The 18,209-nt window shown below is 43.4% G+C and overlaps 1 protein-coding gene across 3 annotated transcripts in view; it reads left to right on the top strand.

Moving 5' to 3' along the window:
- Nucleotides 1–18,209, top strand: part of lrch2 (leucine-rich repeats and calponin homology (CH) domain containing 2) — a 131,009-nt gene that overhangs the window by 67,481 nt on the left and 45,319 nt on the right. For 2 of the 3 annotated variants that reach the window (XM_056237873.1, XM_056237872.1), the window contains exons 11-12: nucleotides 5,186–5,290; nucleotides 9,042–9,110. In XM_056237873.1, coding sequence (XP_056093848.1) covers nucleotides 5,186–5,290; nucleotides 9,042–9,110 — 174 coding nt within the window. The remainder of the gene's footprint in view (nucleotides 1–5,185; nucleotides 5,291–9,041; nucleotides 9,111–18,209) is intronic. The other variant, XM_056237874.1, reaches the window with a different exon arrangement.

Raw genomic sequence — 18,209 nt, 5'->3', positions numbered from 1 at the left:
ATAGAGTAGCGCAATAATTCTGACTAAAATATACATATTGCTAAAATATTTGTTGTTGGAGACAATAAATGTGCCATATGTGGAATTTTAAACCTACAAGTATGTTTTTATGAAAGTGAGCATTATAATGGGGTAATCAAATGCAGGCTAAAATAATTAGTTTGTGCTTTTGTTTTTATTTTCATTTTTAGTTTAGCCTTTAGTCATTTTAAAAACAAAAGCATTATTTTTGCTTTTAAATTGTAATGTTACAATGTTAGATTGTAATATGATTTTAACAACCTTTTTGCACATAATATATTCCATAGCCTACATTGCATTCCCTATATTTGTTTCCATATCCTTCAATATCAATATTGTTTGGATATCATTGAGCAGGATGTGAAATAACATTTTTTTTAAATAAATACAGATTTTCTTTATCCAAATAGAAAAACGTAGAAAGTACCGAGATATATATCGTATATCGTCATTTAACCAAAAAATACCGAGATATGATTTTTTTGGCCATATCGCCCAGTCCTAATTCCTAGTGTCATGGAAAACACAGTAAACCTGGCTGGAGAAAGGCGATGAGGGCATGTACTGTTTCGTTTGCCGGAAATTTCCAACAAAAGACAACAAAAATGCATAACTGGCCTGCCGACGGGCTATCTAAAGTGTAATCAAATTCCCCCCTAAACTTCTGCCTAGCCCCCCTAAAAATGTGTGATTAAGTGTAAGCTACACAAATTTGTGTTCGCTTCAGTCTTGTTATAATCAGATTCAGCGCGTTCTTCATTTTTTCTTCATTGACAGTTTTTTAGGTCATAAATGTTAAACGAATGACAAAAATAATCAGGCAAACTAATATACTTTTGTCTAATTTCGCCATTTTGAAGTGAAAATAGGCCTTTGTAATATTACTCATCACTCATGTAATGTAATAATTAGTTTACTGTCATTGTGAGGGGGCAAGAAAAATTAATCCTAATGTATACAATAAATACAGTTTAATGGAAAAGTGCTTTTCCTTCTATTTCTTTCAGGGCCAGTAAAAATATAGAAGGGGCCAGTAAAACTCTGATCTACTGGCCCTGGGGGCCAGTGGGGATTTTTTTTTATGGTGAGCCCTGGAACCTGCCTAGAGTTAAGTCGTTTGGCGGACCTGATGTATTCAAGGTTCTTATGATCGGTCCAAACGATAAAGGGTACCCCCGAGCCCTCCAACCAATGACACCACTCCTCCAAGGCCAACTTGACTGCCAACAATTCTCTATTACCAATGTCGTAGTTGCGTTCGGCGGGAGACAAGCGATGAGAAAAATAAGCACACGGATGAACCTTGTCGTCCGCGGAGGAGCGCTGGGAGAGAACCGCTACCCCCACCTCTGATGCGTCGACCTCCACCACAAACTGACGAGAGGAATCAGGGGCAACGAGAATAGGGGCTGAAACAAAGCAGTCCTTCAGTTTGGAAAATGCAGTCTCAGCTGCATTAGACCACCTGAACGTTGTCATGGTGGAGGTCAAGGCAGTCAGAGGTGCGGCTAGTTGGCTATAGTTGCGAATAAAACGTCGGTAAAAATTGGTAAAGCCCAGAAACCTCTGCAGGGCCTTGCGGGAGTCTGGAGTTGGCCAATTCACCACTGCCTGAATCTTGTCGGGATCCATGCTCACCCCCTCGGACGACACGATGAATCCTAAAAAAGGAACAGACTGTGCATTAAAGACGCATTTCTCCGCCTTGACATAAAGCCCATTCTCCAACAGCCTCTGAAGCACTCGTCTGACGTGTTGAACGTGTTCCTGGAGAGACGAAGAAAAAATCAATATGTCATCCAGGTAAACATATATGAACTGATCGACCATGTCTCTCAACACGTCGTTGACGAATGCCTGGAAAACCGCGGGGGAGTTGGAAAGGCCGAAAGGCATAACCAAGTATTCAAAATGCCCCCTAGGGGTGTTAAAAGCGGTTTTCCACTCATTCCCCTTCCTAATGCAGACCAAATGATAGGCGTTACGAAGATCCAACTTTGTGAATAAGGAAGCACCCTGCAGTCTCTCGAAGGCTGAAGACATCAACGGCAAAGGATAAGTATTCTTTATCGTGATGTCGTTCAGCCCTCGGTAGTCAATACAAGGGCGCAAAGAACCGTCCTTCTTACCCACAAAGAAAAATCCCGCCCCTGCAGGAGAAGAGGAAGGACGGATGAGTTTGGCTACCAGAGAATCAGAAATATATTTCTCCATCACCTCCCTCTCGGGAATAGAAAGAGAGTATAATCTGCCCTTAGGCGGAGACCTACCTGGCAATAAGTCTATCGCACAGTCATAGGGACGATGCAGAGGAAGAGAAGCAGCCAGAGACTTACTGAACACCTCCTTCAGGTCGAGGTACTCCTCGGGCACGTTAGACAGGTCCGCCTGCTCATCTTGCAACACAGAACAAGACACAGAAGAACAAGCAGACACCAAACAGGACGCATGACAATTCTCACTCCAATACATGACAGAGTTCAGACGCCAGTTTATGTGAGGGTTATGAAGGGTGAGCCAAGGGTGTCCCAACACCACGGGGGCAAAGGCGGAGTCAATGAGGAGAAAGTGAATCTCCTCGACGTGATTGCTAGATGTGATCAAACTCACCGGTCCGGTAGAATGAGTGACGGATGACAGAAGTTGACCACTGAGTGCATTTACCGAGATGGGATGAGTGATGGGAATGATGGGGTTTTCAAGACGCTGCGCCAGTCCATGAAGGTCCATGAAGCTCCCCTCCGCTCCAGAATCCACCAGAGTGTCACAGAGATGATGAGAGGTGGCCCACTGCAGTCTGACCGGGAGGAACGTTGATTCTCGGGAAGCTTCATCAAAAGCAATGCCACCCGTCAGTAACCACCTCTCTACTGACGGGTCTTGGCTTTTACCGGGCACTTAGAGGCAAAGTGTCCCCCGGCTCCACAGTATAAACATAGCCCCTGGGCTCTCCTCCGCTCCCTCTCCTTCCGGGAGAGGCGAGCTCTGCCCACCTGCATGGGTTCAGGATCGAATGATGGGCCGACAGCATCACAGGGAGGAGTAACAAGATGGGGCTATATGTCTGGAATCAAACTTCTCTGCATTAGAAGATCTCGACGCTGCAGTCTGGTGTCCACTCGAATAGCAAGATCGATCAGGCCATCCAATGATGTTGGTAGGTCCAGAGTGTAGATCTCACCCTGGATGCGATCGGCCAACCCATGCAGAAACATGTCCCACTGCGCCTCGCTGTTCCATTTGCACTCCGCGGCTAGTGTCCGGAACTCTATGGAATAGTCTGCCACCGACCTGTGGTCCTGACGAAGATCTGCCAAGGTCCGGGCCGCCTCCTTGCCTGAGACTGCCCGATCCAACACTTTCTTGAGTTCCGTACTGAAGGTCTCAAATGACGTCAAACACTGATGCCCCTGTTCCCATACAGCGGTTCCCCATAGCGCCGCTCGTCCGGACAGTAGTGTGATTACGAAGGCTATTCTGAACTCCTCGGTTGGAAACGATGAGGGCTGTAGGGCAAAAAACAGTGAGCATTTGGTCAGAAACGCCTGACATAGTTGTGGCTCACCCGAATAGGCAGCAGGCAGACGAGGTTCCGGGCTGTTGGTGGGACGGCTCGTGGGTGGAACAGCGGGTGGAACAGTGGGTGGTGGCTCAGGCGCAGTGGTGGCGTGGGCAGACTCAGCTCGAAGATGTTGCAGCTGGGAGGACAGTTCCGAAATCTGCGCCACCAACGCCTGGACTGCACGACCGGTCACCGTGATCTGTTCATCCTGTCGATCAAAGCGCGCGCCGTTGTGTGTCAAGATCTCTCGCAACTCGGCCATATTCGCTGGATCCATAACGTGGTCAGATCGTTATGTTATGTCACAAAACACAGGATCCAATTGCAAATAAAGTGAGGTTTATTCTGAATAACAGAACAAGCAAACAGGAAGGCAGGAAGTCAAGATGATCGGCAGTAGACTCTTGGCGGCGCAGGCAGACTGCAGTGGGCTCAACTCAGTCCTGGAGAAATCAGGAGAGACTGACGCGAACAGAGAGAAATCCTCCGTGGGCAGAACCAACAAGGCTGGCAGAGAGATGCAGGATAATCCATGAGAAAACAGGAGAACTGGAGTGGTAACACTGCACACAACAGAGACCAGAACAGAGGACCAGCAACAACAATCTGACACTGAACATGACAAACACAGCACTACATATAGGACTCTAAATGAGACACACCTGCGACTGATCTGATTGCTCGTCAGCACAGCTGACGCTGAAGGGCAATCAGATCAGCGCAGTAGACACACAGAATGAACAGGCAAAACCCACGAACCGTGACATAATGATGGCAGAGGATTTGGTGCGCAACAGATCCTGAGCGTCATTGACAAATATCTTATCTTGTAAATTGTGCAGACAGTACCGCCGCTCCCTATACACAGAGTACACATGATCACGAATTCATTCAAAAGCGATTTTAGTACCCCACATATTGATGGTGAATGTACATCATGTTCCTGGATCAACATTTCAATCAACCAATCAGATTTGAGGGACAAGTTTACAGTTTGTCAAGTTTAGGCTTACAACCAGGGTTAGGTCCTTTAACATCACTCTTATTCAACTATCATTTCCCCCTGATTTTGGGGCTAACTTATGGGTAGGGTCAGGTTTAAGGCTAAGAATAGGGTTAGGACAAATTATTTTTTACATGAAAGTGGTTCCAGGATCAACAAAATATTATATACCGGTGTGAAAATTTCCTCACCGTGACATCCCTAACATCTGCTCAAAGGCTTCATTAAGGTCCTGTACCATGGCTCCTTGTATCATGCTAACATCTGCAGGACTTCTAGCCGAAAACACAATATTTTGTGCATTAGTAAATTTGGTAATGGTCCACCAGAAATGAATTAAACACATTATTGCATTAATTTATAGCCACATTGGTTGTCTGTTTGGTTAAACATTATATGATATTTCTAAACAATCTATTCTTTCATGAATTCCTTTAACTTCACAGACACTGAAATGTTATATTAGCATCTGAATTTTGAATAACTCCGTGTAAGGATTTGATTTTAACGGTTTGATGTAAATTGTGTACAGATTAAGAATTCAGCAATAACCTCCTTTTGTCTCTTTCTTTTTTGTCTTTTTTTCTCATCTACTTCAGCTCAGAGAAAGAGCAGTTAGTTGAAGAGGAGGAGGATGACTTGAAGGAAGTGTTGGATCTGAGGAAGATTGCAGTACAGCTGCTACAACAAGAGCAACAGAACAGGTGATCATTCTTTCATGCTACAGGAAATCACACATGGTCATGCAACCTTCAGAGCCCATCAAACAGTAAGTCCCTCTGACTCCCTGTAATATTAGGGCTGTCAATCGATTAAAAAAATCAAAACAAAGACTTGCACTGACTACACATTATAAAAATTATTTATATAAAGGGGCTGTTCTAGGATTATTGTATATTTGGGGCTTAGACTAGGTGTATTTGGCACCATTAGCATTAAACATTGGAATATTATATATATACTTTACAAATAAATGTTGACATGTTACATCTCCAAGGTATAATTTTAATAAAGTAAATCTTTCCCCTGAGATACAACTAAAAAAGTCCAGCTAACTGTCTTTATCTCAAAAGATTTCTTCAAAACACAGTAGTTAAAAATAAATTATAAAGAAATTTGTCCTTTTAGGCTTCCTATAGTCAGCTGTATGTTCTATAAGGTAACAGTAGAGACTCATTTTAACTTTTTAAATAAGTTAGCAGATGGTTTAAATGATTGCTTCAAAGATTAATATAGTTCCTTAATTTACCAAAGTTTGTGGCATCATGTCGTAATAAAGGTTTTGCAAGAACTGTAAATTTGCAGACTTGTGTATATTCTACTTTGTTATCAGAGTTATGTCTGGAAAATATTCAGTGCTGGATTACAGGTGGATGCAATTCTAACCTAAAAGGCAACAAATCTTCTAGTTCAGGGGTGTCAAACTCGGTTCCTGGAGGGCCACAGCCCTACAGAGTTTAGTTCCAACCCTGCTTCAACACACATACCTGTAGTTTTCAAATAAGCCTGAAGGATTTGCTGGAATAGGTGCGTTTAATTAGGATTAAAGCTAAACTTTACATGGCTGTGGGTTTTGCCCCACTGAACTAGTTACTCTATTTTCTTCAGGGTTGTCTGCAGAACTAAAGGCTCCCCAGTCATTTAAATGAGTGCTCTTTGTCACAAAATAAATTAATCAAATTCTATGCATTAAAGGCAGATTAACATGGGCTTTTAACTAAATTCCCACATATAGCACAGCCAGTATAGTTATGCCAGGCTACTTTAAACAGCTTCAATTGGGCTTTTAGTCCAAAAGAGCGCACATTTAGAAAAATCTTGATACATTCTCATATGTTCACGTCTCGTTGCTTTAAAGAGAATGATAATTTCTATTTATTTTTTTCACAAAATTATGTGCTCTGGAGAATTTTGAGCGCTCTCTCCACTGCCATCACAATATAGGAATATGTCATCAAAATTATAAAAAAACAAAAAAAACATTTAGGCCTAACGAGTTCCCGTTTAATGTATTTAAAACACGAGCCTATGATATGTGAGTTATCACACCAGCAAGAGCGCTGATTTTCCGAACATCTGCACAATCGCAAATGTGACATCAGTTCAATCAAAGAAAACAGAACAAACAGCTGAACCGATGCGCCTCCGAGTAACACGTGTTTTGTTCCTCAAAAAATCTTCATTTTTGACAGAATCAGACAAGTAAATGATTCAATTAGGCTACCCATTCAAACATACAGTCATTTGCTAGGTTAAACGAATTAGGATTTTTGAACGAATCGGTTGAATAAAGGATCCAACTCCCTCATTAAGATGGAGACTTGCCGCCACCTACTGGCGGTGTTAGTTTGATAGTTAAAATGGTTTCATAGTTAATTTTTCTCAATCATTTCATATTTCTACATTCAAATTTTTACATTTAAAACATTAATCTCTTAACATAATTTATGCAATTATAATTTGCTGTGTAAATCCATACATGCCATGTCTAAACAGCCTGTGTCAATCCAAAAATGGATTTTATTAATACCGACTTCCTTTTATTTGGTCATAATAAGCCACCGTGTTTTTGCATTCTGATTGAATTTGTTGACTAAATTTAAGAATCTGACAGATAGCTATGACAATGAATAAAAAAAATACTGTTTTCTCTTGGCTTTATTATTAGAGTTTTGATCTTATCTCAACCTAGAGAGCACATCCTGCATTATATTGTATTATAATGACTATTTAAAATTAGCCTACCACTAAACTTTGACTATAGGCACGTTGCATATTAATTGTTCTAGGAACCGCAAAGCATATTTACATTTTTGTGTAATTTGTGCTACTCCATAATGATGTTTGTAGCATATAGGGCCCAAACATAAACTCAAGCCCAGGGGCCCCCACCCCCTAAGTCCTGCCCTGATGCCAGGGGTCGCCAACCCTGCTCCTGGAGAGTTCAGCTCCAACCCCAATCAAACCAGAGGTGTAAAGATTACCTGAAAACCATACTTGAGTTAAAGTACAGATACCTTATAGCAAAAATGATTTTATTACAAGTTACAAGTCACCAATTCCAATACGACTTGAGTAAAAGCCTTACCCCCAGTTTCTCAGACAAGGCTTAGGCTAGTCTCAGACTAAAATGCATGTTTGAGCTTTTAACTTAAAGCAACTTGCACTGATATATCTTAAAATATGTCAGTGCCATTGTTTTGTCTCAAGACGCACCAGTAATGTTTTTTTTCTAAGGCACGTTTTATAAAAGCTGCTTTAATGCCCTAATTGAACTAAGCCCTAATCCTGGCTTAATCTAAGCACTGTCTGTGAAACCGGGCCTTTTTAACAGTAGGCCTACTTAAGTATTTTACATTGCTGAATGTAGGCTCAAAGATGCACAGTGACATACCAGTGAAAAACAAGAAACAGTTGATTTGTGAGGAGAGCAATCACATGTTTATTTTTGCAAAATCAAAATATAACCGTCTTTTCAGAATAACGGATCAATAAAATAATGAAAAGTTAAATTAAATGGTCAAAGCCTACTTGCAATGGACGTGCTGGTTTGGGCCTCATCAGCAGCTGCAGGCATGTCCTTATCTCATATATGAAACACCTGCGATTCACAACAACCTGCTAATGCACTCGCATTCACGTAAAGTAGCCTTGTTGACAAGTTTGGGTGAGTCAGGGCAAAACGTACAAGATTTTGTAGCAGAAATAAACTGCTGTAGAAAAAGTTAGGTGCCATGCAAAATGTAACAAGTACATTACTCATCACAAATGTAATGTAGAAAAGAGTATACTTATTCAAAAATGTAGTCCAAAAATGTAGTAGAGTAAAAGTCGCTAATATCTTTAAAACTCCGGAAACTACAAAGTAGCCAAAAAGGTACTTAAGGACAGTAACTAATTACATTTATTCAAATATTTTACACCACGGAATCAAACACACCTGAAGCAGCTAATCAAGGTGTTCATGGTTACTTGAAAATTACAGGCAGTGGTGGAACTGAGGTCTGCTGGAGACGTATGAGTTATGCTTTTATAATTTGTGTTATTGAAATTAATTCTACTGAATGAAAACAGTAAATTGACGTCCCAATATAATGTAGATATATCTTTTAAAATACGGTACTCCTCTGTTCTGTATTCACCTTTTCTTTCTTTTGAACCTCCTCCTAATACCTCCTATGACTTTTCTCTCTTTCACTGTAAGTTATGTCTATGAGAGATTCACAGATGAAAGCAAGATTTGACAGTTCCAATTCAAAACTATCATCCATGCATGCTACATCTGAAGGAGAGAACGGCTGTCAGATGTATTGAAGTAATTCAATCAGACACTCTATTTACTAACAAATGAACCATATTCCTCCTCCTCTTTCTCCTTCCTTCTCCTTCTCCATCCCTTCCATCTCCACCTAATCCTGGGATCTGATCGGTACACACATGACATTTGACTCTCAGGAGGCGGTCCCTAATTTGTAGGGCAGAGAGTCTAATTCACCGTAGAAGAGCAGCGGGGAGAGCTCACAGGTAGAAGGAGAGCTGTGTGTGTTTATATGTGTGTTTATTTCAAATGGTGGATATGTGTCATACTTAATCTGATATGGGTGTATGACACATGTCCAGTACATCTGGCGTCTGCGTGTTGTGTGTTAGTAAGTACATACGTGCATGTCCTGGCTTAATGATGTCACGAAGTCAAGTGTTGCAATTTCAAGTGTTGTAAATGTTTCAAAATAGTTTCCCACGTTCTAAAATTGTTGATGTGCAGATGTGGAAATACACTTCTTTTGAATTTGTTGGTTCATTTCACAAAAGAAGAAATTGCATGCATTTTCAAAGATTGATGTGTATCGTAAGCCAATGTGCTTTAAGGATCATTGGGCAGACATCATGAATTGAGAATGCTCTGAAGTGCGTCTAACCTAGAAATTCATCCAATCAATCATTTTTATTTGCTTTTCAACTCCCATCTTTAGCACTGATTGTATTCACAAATTGTTTAACGTTGCATATGCATTACATCTTAAATAATGAAAAATGAGCTGAAATTCAATCTGGCTGTTTAAACTAAAGTGCATTACCAAAAATCTGTTTTTGTCACCTGTGAATGTGGTTTTGGGACAGATTCCAGAATGTTTTTCTTTTCGGTTCAGAGTACAAAAACTAAATCTTTTGCATGTTTTGAACTTGGGCTTTCGCACTGGGTAGTTCTAGAAACTTAAGGAGCTTTCGCACCTGAGGAACCTATTCATAGTTCCTAGAACTATTGGCGAAAGTTCCCGGTTTCCGCGCGTTCGCACCGCAGGAACTAGGAACGATTTTAGTTCTAGGAATTCTTTTTGGAGAAACTAATTTAGCTCCAACTTTAGAGTAGGGTCTAAACCAGCACTATAGGAACTATCAGTGACGTTAGTGTGCGCTGATTGGCCAAACGCAGGCAAAACACCAGCACCCTCCATTCAGGCTTTGTAAACACTCAAATTATAGCCAATACATTTAATCCAGAAACTAACTCTATGAACATGGAAAACAGTGATAGATGGACCCCTCAACCTTTACGCTGAGGAGAAAATCCAAACGCTACTTTGAGGGGACCAAGCAAAACATAATTATGTATTTCTGCTCAGCTAGCGACACTGGACATCAACCACACGGCATACGTTAATACCTTTTCATTACTGCCCACATTCTATGTATAACTATGAAGGTAATATGATGCCATAAAGAATCACATGCTTTTTTCCACGCTTACACTTTTGGCACGTTTTTTTCGCACAAATGCAGCCAAAAGCACTGCAAGCCTGTGAACAGCAATTTGCAAGCGAAAACAACAGTCAGGAACTGCAAAACAGGTTGATCGCGTAAAATGAAACTTTGTGTAAAAAAAAAAAGTTGCAAATGTCTAAATGACTTGTTGTGTACATGAGGCAAAAAAGTTCCCGTAATAACATTATTTGTACAGTTGCGTCTTTCTTTTAGCTGCGCTTACAGTTTTGGCACGATTCTCTCACACGATTCTTATCAACATTAGAATAACATACAGATCATATTCTAACATTTCATCATGTTGAGCTATATAACATTGATTCGTTTTATGTACATTTGCTCACCTGTCTAATAAAGTAACTTACATGTAAGAGCTCTGTCAAGTCGAAGTTTGTCAAGGATGTGGAGCTCTCTGCATTTCGAAGACGCCACGCTGATATTGATCCTCGTTTTAGTTATTTTTTCCCAAAGTCTGCTTGCCACAGTCCATAACGTTTGAATGAAACAACAGCGTGCAGCTAGACATTACGCACTACTGTCGCCATGGTTACTATGGCAGAACGAGCGGAAACCAGGGATAACGCGGATATTACATTAGTGACAGGCGACAAGTGAACAGGGATTCCGGGACGTCCAATTATTTAAAATGGGAATTTCTCTGAAATTAAAAGTCTTTGGGAACTTTTGGGATATTGTAAGTACACAACTGCAGGAAATATATCACACTGTGCAAGTGATTTTTGGATATTTTATTACAAAATTGTTACATATTGTACCTTTAATGCACACATCCATGTTAAATAAATAAATCATGATTGCTTAAAGGAGAACTCCAGCCCAAAATGAACCTATTCTGTCCTCAGTGTGTGTGACTGTACACAAATCGACAGATAGCTAACAGGCTTCAAGAGAAAGTCAGAGGCTGGAGTAAAGTTCAAGGCTCTTTACTGTTGTCGTAATTCTCATGAAGGAATTTTTGTAAAACTGAAATGATACAGAAAGATAGCACCAATCACTGAATGCTATTCAAACACATCATACATTAACAGACATAAAATAATATACCTTTAAGCTACAAAGTTGTAACATATATATTACATTCAGCTGGTATGCTTATAAATGTAAATAACTTGTAAATATAGTATGTGTGCATCTAAACTAACAAACTATTGGCTACCTCTTAGCTGAAAGGCTATACAATAGCAGTTTCACATGTTAACAAATAAATATTCAAGTAACATCACAGAACATCTTACATGACACTTATGAATCAATGTAATTAACTATAAATTCAAATACAACTTACAAGCTTGATGCTTTCTCAAGGCACAAACAGAGTGGGAACAGGATAAGGTGACTGGAGCTGACCGCATGGAATTTAACTACTAATGTTTCCTGATCAGACTGCATCGTGATAAAATCAACCAATGAAAGCAATGTAAGAATTATATATGAAGACAATGAATTACACCCAGATGACCACTAGGGGGAGAAAGTAGCAAACTAAATGCAAAGGTCTTACAGAACATAACACTCCCTGCCTGGTATTAATTAAATACCACTATCTGAATAACCTTGTGTCTGAATAAAAAAGGGGAACTAAATCAGTTTGTTTCCTCAGCACTCTTGAGAAGGATCGTCTCAGAAACAGGTCTCAAGAAGGTCCTTGCTGACCCAGATCTTGTGACTTTAAGTTCGATCTTCCTGACCTTCCCATCTTCATCAGGGAATGTCTTTGTAACCAGAGCTAAGGGCCATTCATTCCGCTTCACCTGGTTATCTTTAAGCAGAACCAGGTCACCTTTCTCAATGTTAGGCCGTACGTCCTGCCACTTGCTTCGGCTTTGCAGCGTAGGAAGGTACTCACGTCTCCATCTGCTCCAAAACGTGTTGGCCAGATGCTGCACCCGTCTGCACTGCTGTCGGTGAAGGTCTGTGCTGTCAAAGGTTCCCGGAGGAGGAGGGTAAGTAGACATCTTCTGAGTCAGAAGTGTAGCAGGGGTAAGGAGAAAGGGTGACTCCGGGTCTGAAGAAATAGGTGCGAGTGGCCTAGCATTAATAATTGCCGTGATCTCTGCCATTAAAGTAGACAACACCTCATGAGTGAGGCATGAAGGATTGGTTTGCATAAGCATGGAGTTGAGTATCCGTCTGGCGAAACCAATCATTCGCTCCCAAGATCCACCCATGTGGGAGGAATGCGGGGGGTTAAATACCCAAGAGCAACCCTCTTCACCCAAGTACCTCCTCACATTGGGCTCTTTGGGATCAGTAAGGAGTATATGCAGCTCCTTGCAGGCACCTCTAAAGTTGGTTCCACAGTCTGAACGGATTTGCTTAGCAGGTCCCCGCAGAGCAAAGAATCGGCGCAAAGCATTGATGAAGCTTGACGTGTCCATCGCCTCTATCAGCTCTATGTGCACAGCCCGTGTGCTCATGCAGGTGAAAAGTACAGCCCACCTTTTGCTGTTAGCCTGTCCACCGCGGGTTCGTCTTGTGGTGACAACCCATGGGCCGAAAACGTCAAGTCCCACGTAGGTGAAGGGTGGCTCTGTACTCAGACGATCTGAGGGTAGATCTGCCATCTTCTGTTCAGCGCTTTTCCCACGAAGCTTGTTACATGTAACGCATTTGTGAAGGATGCTGCTGATACATTTCTTAGCTCCAATGATCCAGAATCCAGCTGTGCGGACAGAGCCTTCTGTAAGAACACGACCTTGGTGCTTAACCTTGTCATGGTAATGACGCACGAGCAATGTTGCAATGTGGCTACGGCCTGGAATGATAAGAGGGAACTTTTCTTTAGTGTCTAGTACCGCATGGTTGAGCCTGCCTCCTATTCTCAGGAGACCCTCTTCGTCCACATAGGGGTTCAGCTTTCTCAATGAACTATCTTTTGAGATGTCTTTCCCAGCAATCAAGCAGGCGAACTCTTTGCTGTAAGTTTCTCTTTGCACACACCTGACAATAAGAGTTCCTGCCTTGGACAGCTCTTCTGCCGTGTGAGGTTTTTTGCATTGATGCCAGCCACTACAGGTGTCATCCTTGGTTTTTACAGCACTTCTTTGCGACTGAATGATGTGTGTCAGAAATGCTATGCCTCGCACCAGAGACTTCCAAGAGGAAAACCGTTCAAAGCGATGAGATCCCAGACTAGATGGAGTAGAGAGAGTGGTGACATTAGAGCGCACTTCAACGTCTGCATCCGGATCAATGAGTCCATATGGCTCCTCTCCTGAAGTTGGCTACTCCTTCAGGGAGGGACAAAAACGGAGGCCCTGTGAGCCAGGTTGTGCTAGCTAATTCTGCCGCAGGTACAGAACGTGTAGCATGATCTGCCGGATTCTGTGTGGTGCAGACGTAGTTCCACTGCTCAGGTTTGGTGGACTTCCTGATTCGCTGGACTCTGTTGGAAACGTACACATAAAACCGCCTGGTCTGATTGTATATGTACCCCAAGACGACCTTGCTGTCTGTGTAAAACCGCAATGTGTCTATACTGATGTCCAACTCACTCTCGATCAACTCTGCCATTTCTACTGCTAACACAGCTGCTCCCAGTTCCAACCTTGGGATGGTGTGGGCAGATGAAGGCACCAGTTTTGCCTTTCCCAAAACAAATCCCACGTGACACTCTCCATCATTGTTGATCACCTTGAGGTAAGCTACAGCGGCGATAGCCTTCACCGAGGCATCTGAGAAGATGTGGAGCTCTTTCTTTTGAGTGGTGATAAGAGTGGTAGGTGTGTAAGCTCTTGGAATCTTGAGCTCGCTCAGGTCTTGCAAGGAGTCTTTCCAAATTCTCCATTCAGTTTCTTTCTCAGGTGAAAGAGGCTTATCCCAGTCGAGGGCTTCAATGCTAGTGAGCTCTCGTAACAGGAACTTCCCTTGTATAATGATTGGCGCCACAAATCCGAGAGGGTCAAACAGACTGTTCACGGTGGCTAGAACGCCTCTACGGGTAAAAGGCTTCTCGGTAGACGCTACTCTGAAGGTGAAGACGTCATGTTTAAGATCCCAGCTGAGCCCTAAGCTGCGTTGAATGAGGGCTGAATTGTCATTGAAGTCCAGGTTCTGTAAACCCTTTGCATGGTCTTCTGGTGGGAAGGCATCCAAGACGTCAGAGTGGTTCGACGCTATCTTGTGGAGGCGTAAGTTTGAGCCAGCAAGCATCTCCTGCGCCTTTTTCAGCAGATCTATGGCTTCAGCAGCTGATGGTAGAGACTTGAGGCCGTCATCAACATAGAAATCGCGCTCCACAAAGTGTTGGGCCTCTGAGCCATACTCACTTGCTCCCTGTTGTGCCGCGCGACGAAGACCATAGATAGCTACTGCTGGCGACGGGCTGTTGCCGAACACATGGACCTTCATCCTGTACTCAACAATCTCCTTGCCAGGATCGTTGTCCCTGAACCAGAGGAACCGAAGGAAGTCTCGGTGGTCTTCTCTGACAGTAAAACTATAAAACATCTGCTCAATGTCTGCTACCACTGCTACTGACTCTCTTCGGAAGCGTAGTAAGACTCCAAGTAAGCTGTTGTTCAAATCTGGGCCTTTAAGTAACACATCGTTGATAGAAATCCCATGATGCTGAGCACTGGAATCAAACACGACTCTAATCTGATTCGGCTTCTGAGGGTGGTACACACCGAAGATGGGTAAGTACCATCGTTCCTCTCCCTCTTGCATCGGTGGAGCTAGCTCTGCCTGGTCGTGATCGAAGATCTTTTGCATGAAGTTCACAAAGTGAGTTTTCATCTCAGGCTTTCTTTCAAGTGTGCGGCACAAAGAGGCAAGACGATTAAGAGCTTGCTCTCGATTGTTTGGGAGCTGTCGCCGTGGTGATCGAAATGGAAGAGGTGCCACCCAACTGTTGGACTCATCCATAAACATTTCTTTATCCATAAGCGCCAGGAAAAGCTCATCTTCGATGGAGAGACCCACTTTGTCATCATCCTTGGTTCTCTCAAAGATTGTGCTGCCGAGGCTGCAGTCATGGAGGACTGGGGTGTGGTGTATAAAGCCGTGAAGAGATGTGCAGTGTAGTCCTTCGTTGCCAAACCTCTCCTTGACTTGAATATGATTGGGACATGGAGTAAGGAGAGATGGACGGCCATTTTCAAGCACGCTAGTCCGAAAAGAAGTCACAGACTCTGTCTTGTGGGCTGAGCTCAAGCAGACGTCACCTATAACAACCCAGCCAAGATCTAGTCTTTGAGCGTAGGGTGCTGTGGGTGGCCCATTGCGTTGTTCTCTGACTTTGTGAACCTGGAGGATGTCGCGTCCCAGAAGGAGGAGTATCTGGGCCTCTAGATCTAGGTGTGGTATCTTATGAGCTATGGACTTCAGGTGTCTATGATACTGTGCGGCTGCTGGAGTTGGAATCTCAGAGCGGTCATTTGGCATGTGATTGCATTCAATGAGTGTGGGGAGCATCACGCTTGTTGTTTCATCCAGTGACTCCACCATGAACCCTATGGCTCTTCTCCCATACGCTTCAGTGACCCCTGAACATGTGCGCAGAGTATATGGCGAGTTTAACCCTTCGATTTGAAAGAGGTCAAAGAATTCAGACCTGGCCAGGGACCTGTTGCTCTGGTCATCCAGAATGACATACATTTTCACAGCTTTGTCAGGGCGTGCTTTAGGATAAACCTTTACTAGGCAAATCTTGGAACAGGATCTAGGTTTCCTACCGTCATCACAAACCTCTGTGCACCTAGAGGTGACTGCCTGCTGAAGTGTTTCTCTTTCACCCTCCCCGCCATGCTCTGAGGAGGGACCTCTCCTGTCCCATGGTGGGGGTCCAGGGTGCAGTGCTGCAATATGTCTGTCGCTCTCACATTCTGTGCACTTCAAAGCTGCCTCACAGTTCTTTGCCAGGTGAATGGTAGAGGAGCAACATCTGAAACAGATACCATTTTCTTTAAGAAAAGCCTTGCGCTCTTCTAATGACCTGCTTCGAAAACCTCTACACTTTTTCAGAGGATGAGGTTTCTTGTGGATAGGGCATTGTTTGTCTATTTCACCTCGCCTACTGCTTGAACTGTCCGCCTGAGACGCTATTTGAAGCGATGCGATTTCAGTCTTGTGAGCAGAAACATAGCTTTTGCCATATGCTGGTCTCTTTTCCACTCGTTCAAGCTTTGATGGACCCGTAGTAAACCTGTGGGAAGTATTCAATGGGGTTATAGGGGCTGTTGAGAGAGTGAAGCTTGGGTCGTTTCTTCTGCGTGCTTCACTGCATATGAAGTCTGTGAAGTATGCAAATGGAGGAAAACATACGTTGTGTTGCTCCTTGTATTGTGAGCCTTGAGCTAACCACCTCTCTTGCAGACCAATTGGCAACTTCTCAACGATAGGGTTGACACCCCTGGCGGTGTCCAAGTATGAGAGCCCTGGCAGGTAACCCTCAGCTTTTGCAGACACTAGCTCCCTTAGAAGGTCTCCCAGCTCCCTGAGCTTTACGGGGTCTTTATGACTGATTTTAGGAAAGTTCTCTATCCTCTCAAAGAGAGCTCTTTCAATAACCTCGGGGGAGCCATAGCACTCCTCTAGGCGGTCCCAAGCCATTCTTAGACCTATATCAGGGCTGGCAACATGCACAGAACGAATCCGTATGACGTGCTCCGAAGACTGATTTCCTAACCATTTTGTTAAGAGGTCAAGCTCCTCGCCAGCACTTAAGTTCAGTCCTCCAATAGCGTTGCAGAATGAAGACTTCCATGCCCAGTAATTTTCTGGACGATCATTAAATTTGATCAGGCCAGAATTCACCAGCTCTCGACGTACCAAGTACCTCGCAATATCACTCATACCTGCCCTGTCGTCTGCATACCCAATATGTGGCTGTAATGAGGCTCTACTGACAGAGCAAGGGTGAGGATGAGTAGAGAGGAGCTGATCAAGGGAGTGGTGATGAATTGCTGGTATTGGCCTTTCAGGCTGCTGCATTTTATGGCTGTTGTCCCTTGTGGGGAGTTGACGAACCACTGACGTCGCTCTTTCCGGCTGTTGTGCTGCAGCCTGAATTGCACCCTCATTCTTGGGTACGAAATGAGAAGCACTGCTGGGACCAGGGAGACGCTCCTTTCTGTCTGATTGGACATCGGGTTTGATGAGCGGCAACAGTGATGGCGTGTATGGTTCAAGTACTGGGGGTTTCTCATCACAGAGACGTAGCTGGGAGTGGTGTTCAACGTATTCACGGGTGCGCTGAATGGCGACTTGAACTGAGCCGTGGAGACTCCTACTGCCCTGTGTACCTTCGATTTCTGCTGCTGCCTCAAGAACTTCAGCTTCAGCCGAGGCTACTGCAATCTCCCTCTCATGCTCCAAAGCTGATAACTCAGCGGCTATATGTGCCTCCTTGACCTTCAAATCAGCTGTAAGATGTGCCTCTTTTATTTTCAATTCAGCTTCTCTCTGAACGAAGGTGGCACGTGCACGTGCAGCTTCCACTTTAGCACGGGCCCTAGTAGCGGCCCTGCTAGCTGAGGATACTTTAGATGTGCTTGATGAGGTGGATCGTTGTGATCTTGCTTCATGTGCCGTCTCCTGATCTTTAACACCACCGTCAGTGATGGACACTTTTCCCAATCCAGCTTCACTGGTATGCGACATTATGGTTAACAATCCTTCAAGATGTATTAGAAGGGATGAATAGAGAGGCCTTAGTATGCTTGAAAGGGTGTACTGGCTCAGTACCTAATCTTCTCGTTGCTGTTTCGCCCGCCGTGAAGTCGCTTTTTTACTATTCTGTCCTCAGTGTGTGTGACTGTACACAAATCGACAGATAGCTAACAGGCTTCAAGAGAAAGTCAGAGGCTGGAGTAAAGTTCAAGGCTCTTTACTGTTGTC

Source organism: Rhinichthys klamathensis, unplaced genomic scaffold (assembly GCF_029890125.1).
Source record: "Rhinichthys klamathensis goyatoka isolate OS25496 unplaced genomic scaffold, OSU_Roscu_1.1 h1tg000501l_1, whole genome shotgun sequence".
Lineage (NCBI taxonomy): Eukaryota > Metazoa > Chordata > Actinopteri > Cypriniformes > Leuciscidae > Rhinichthys > Rhinichthys klamathensis.
The sequence above is the reverse complement of the archived record's forward strand: the minus strand, read 5'-3'. Positions and strand labels throughout refer to the sequence as shown.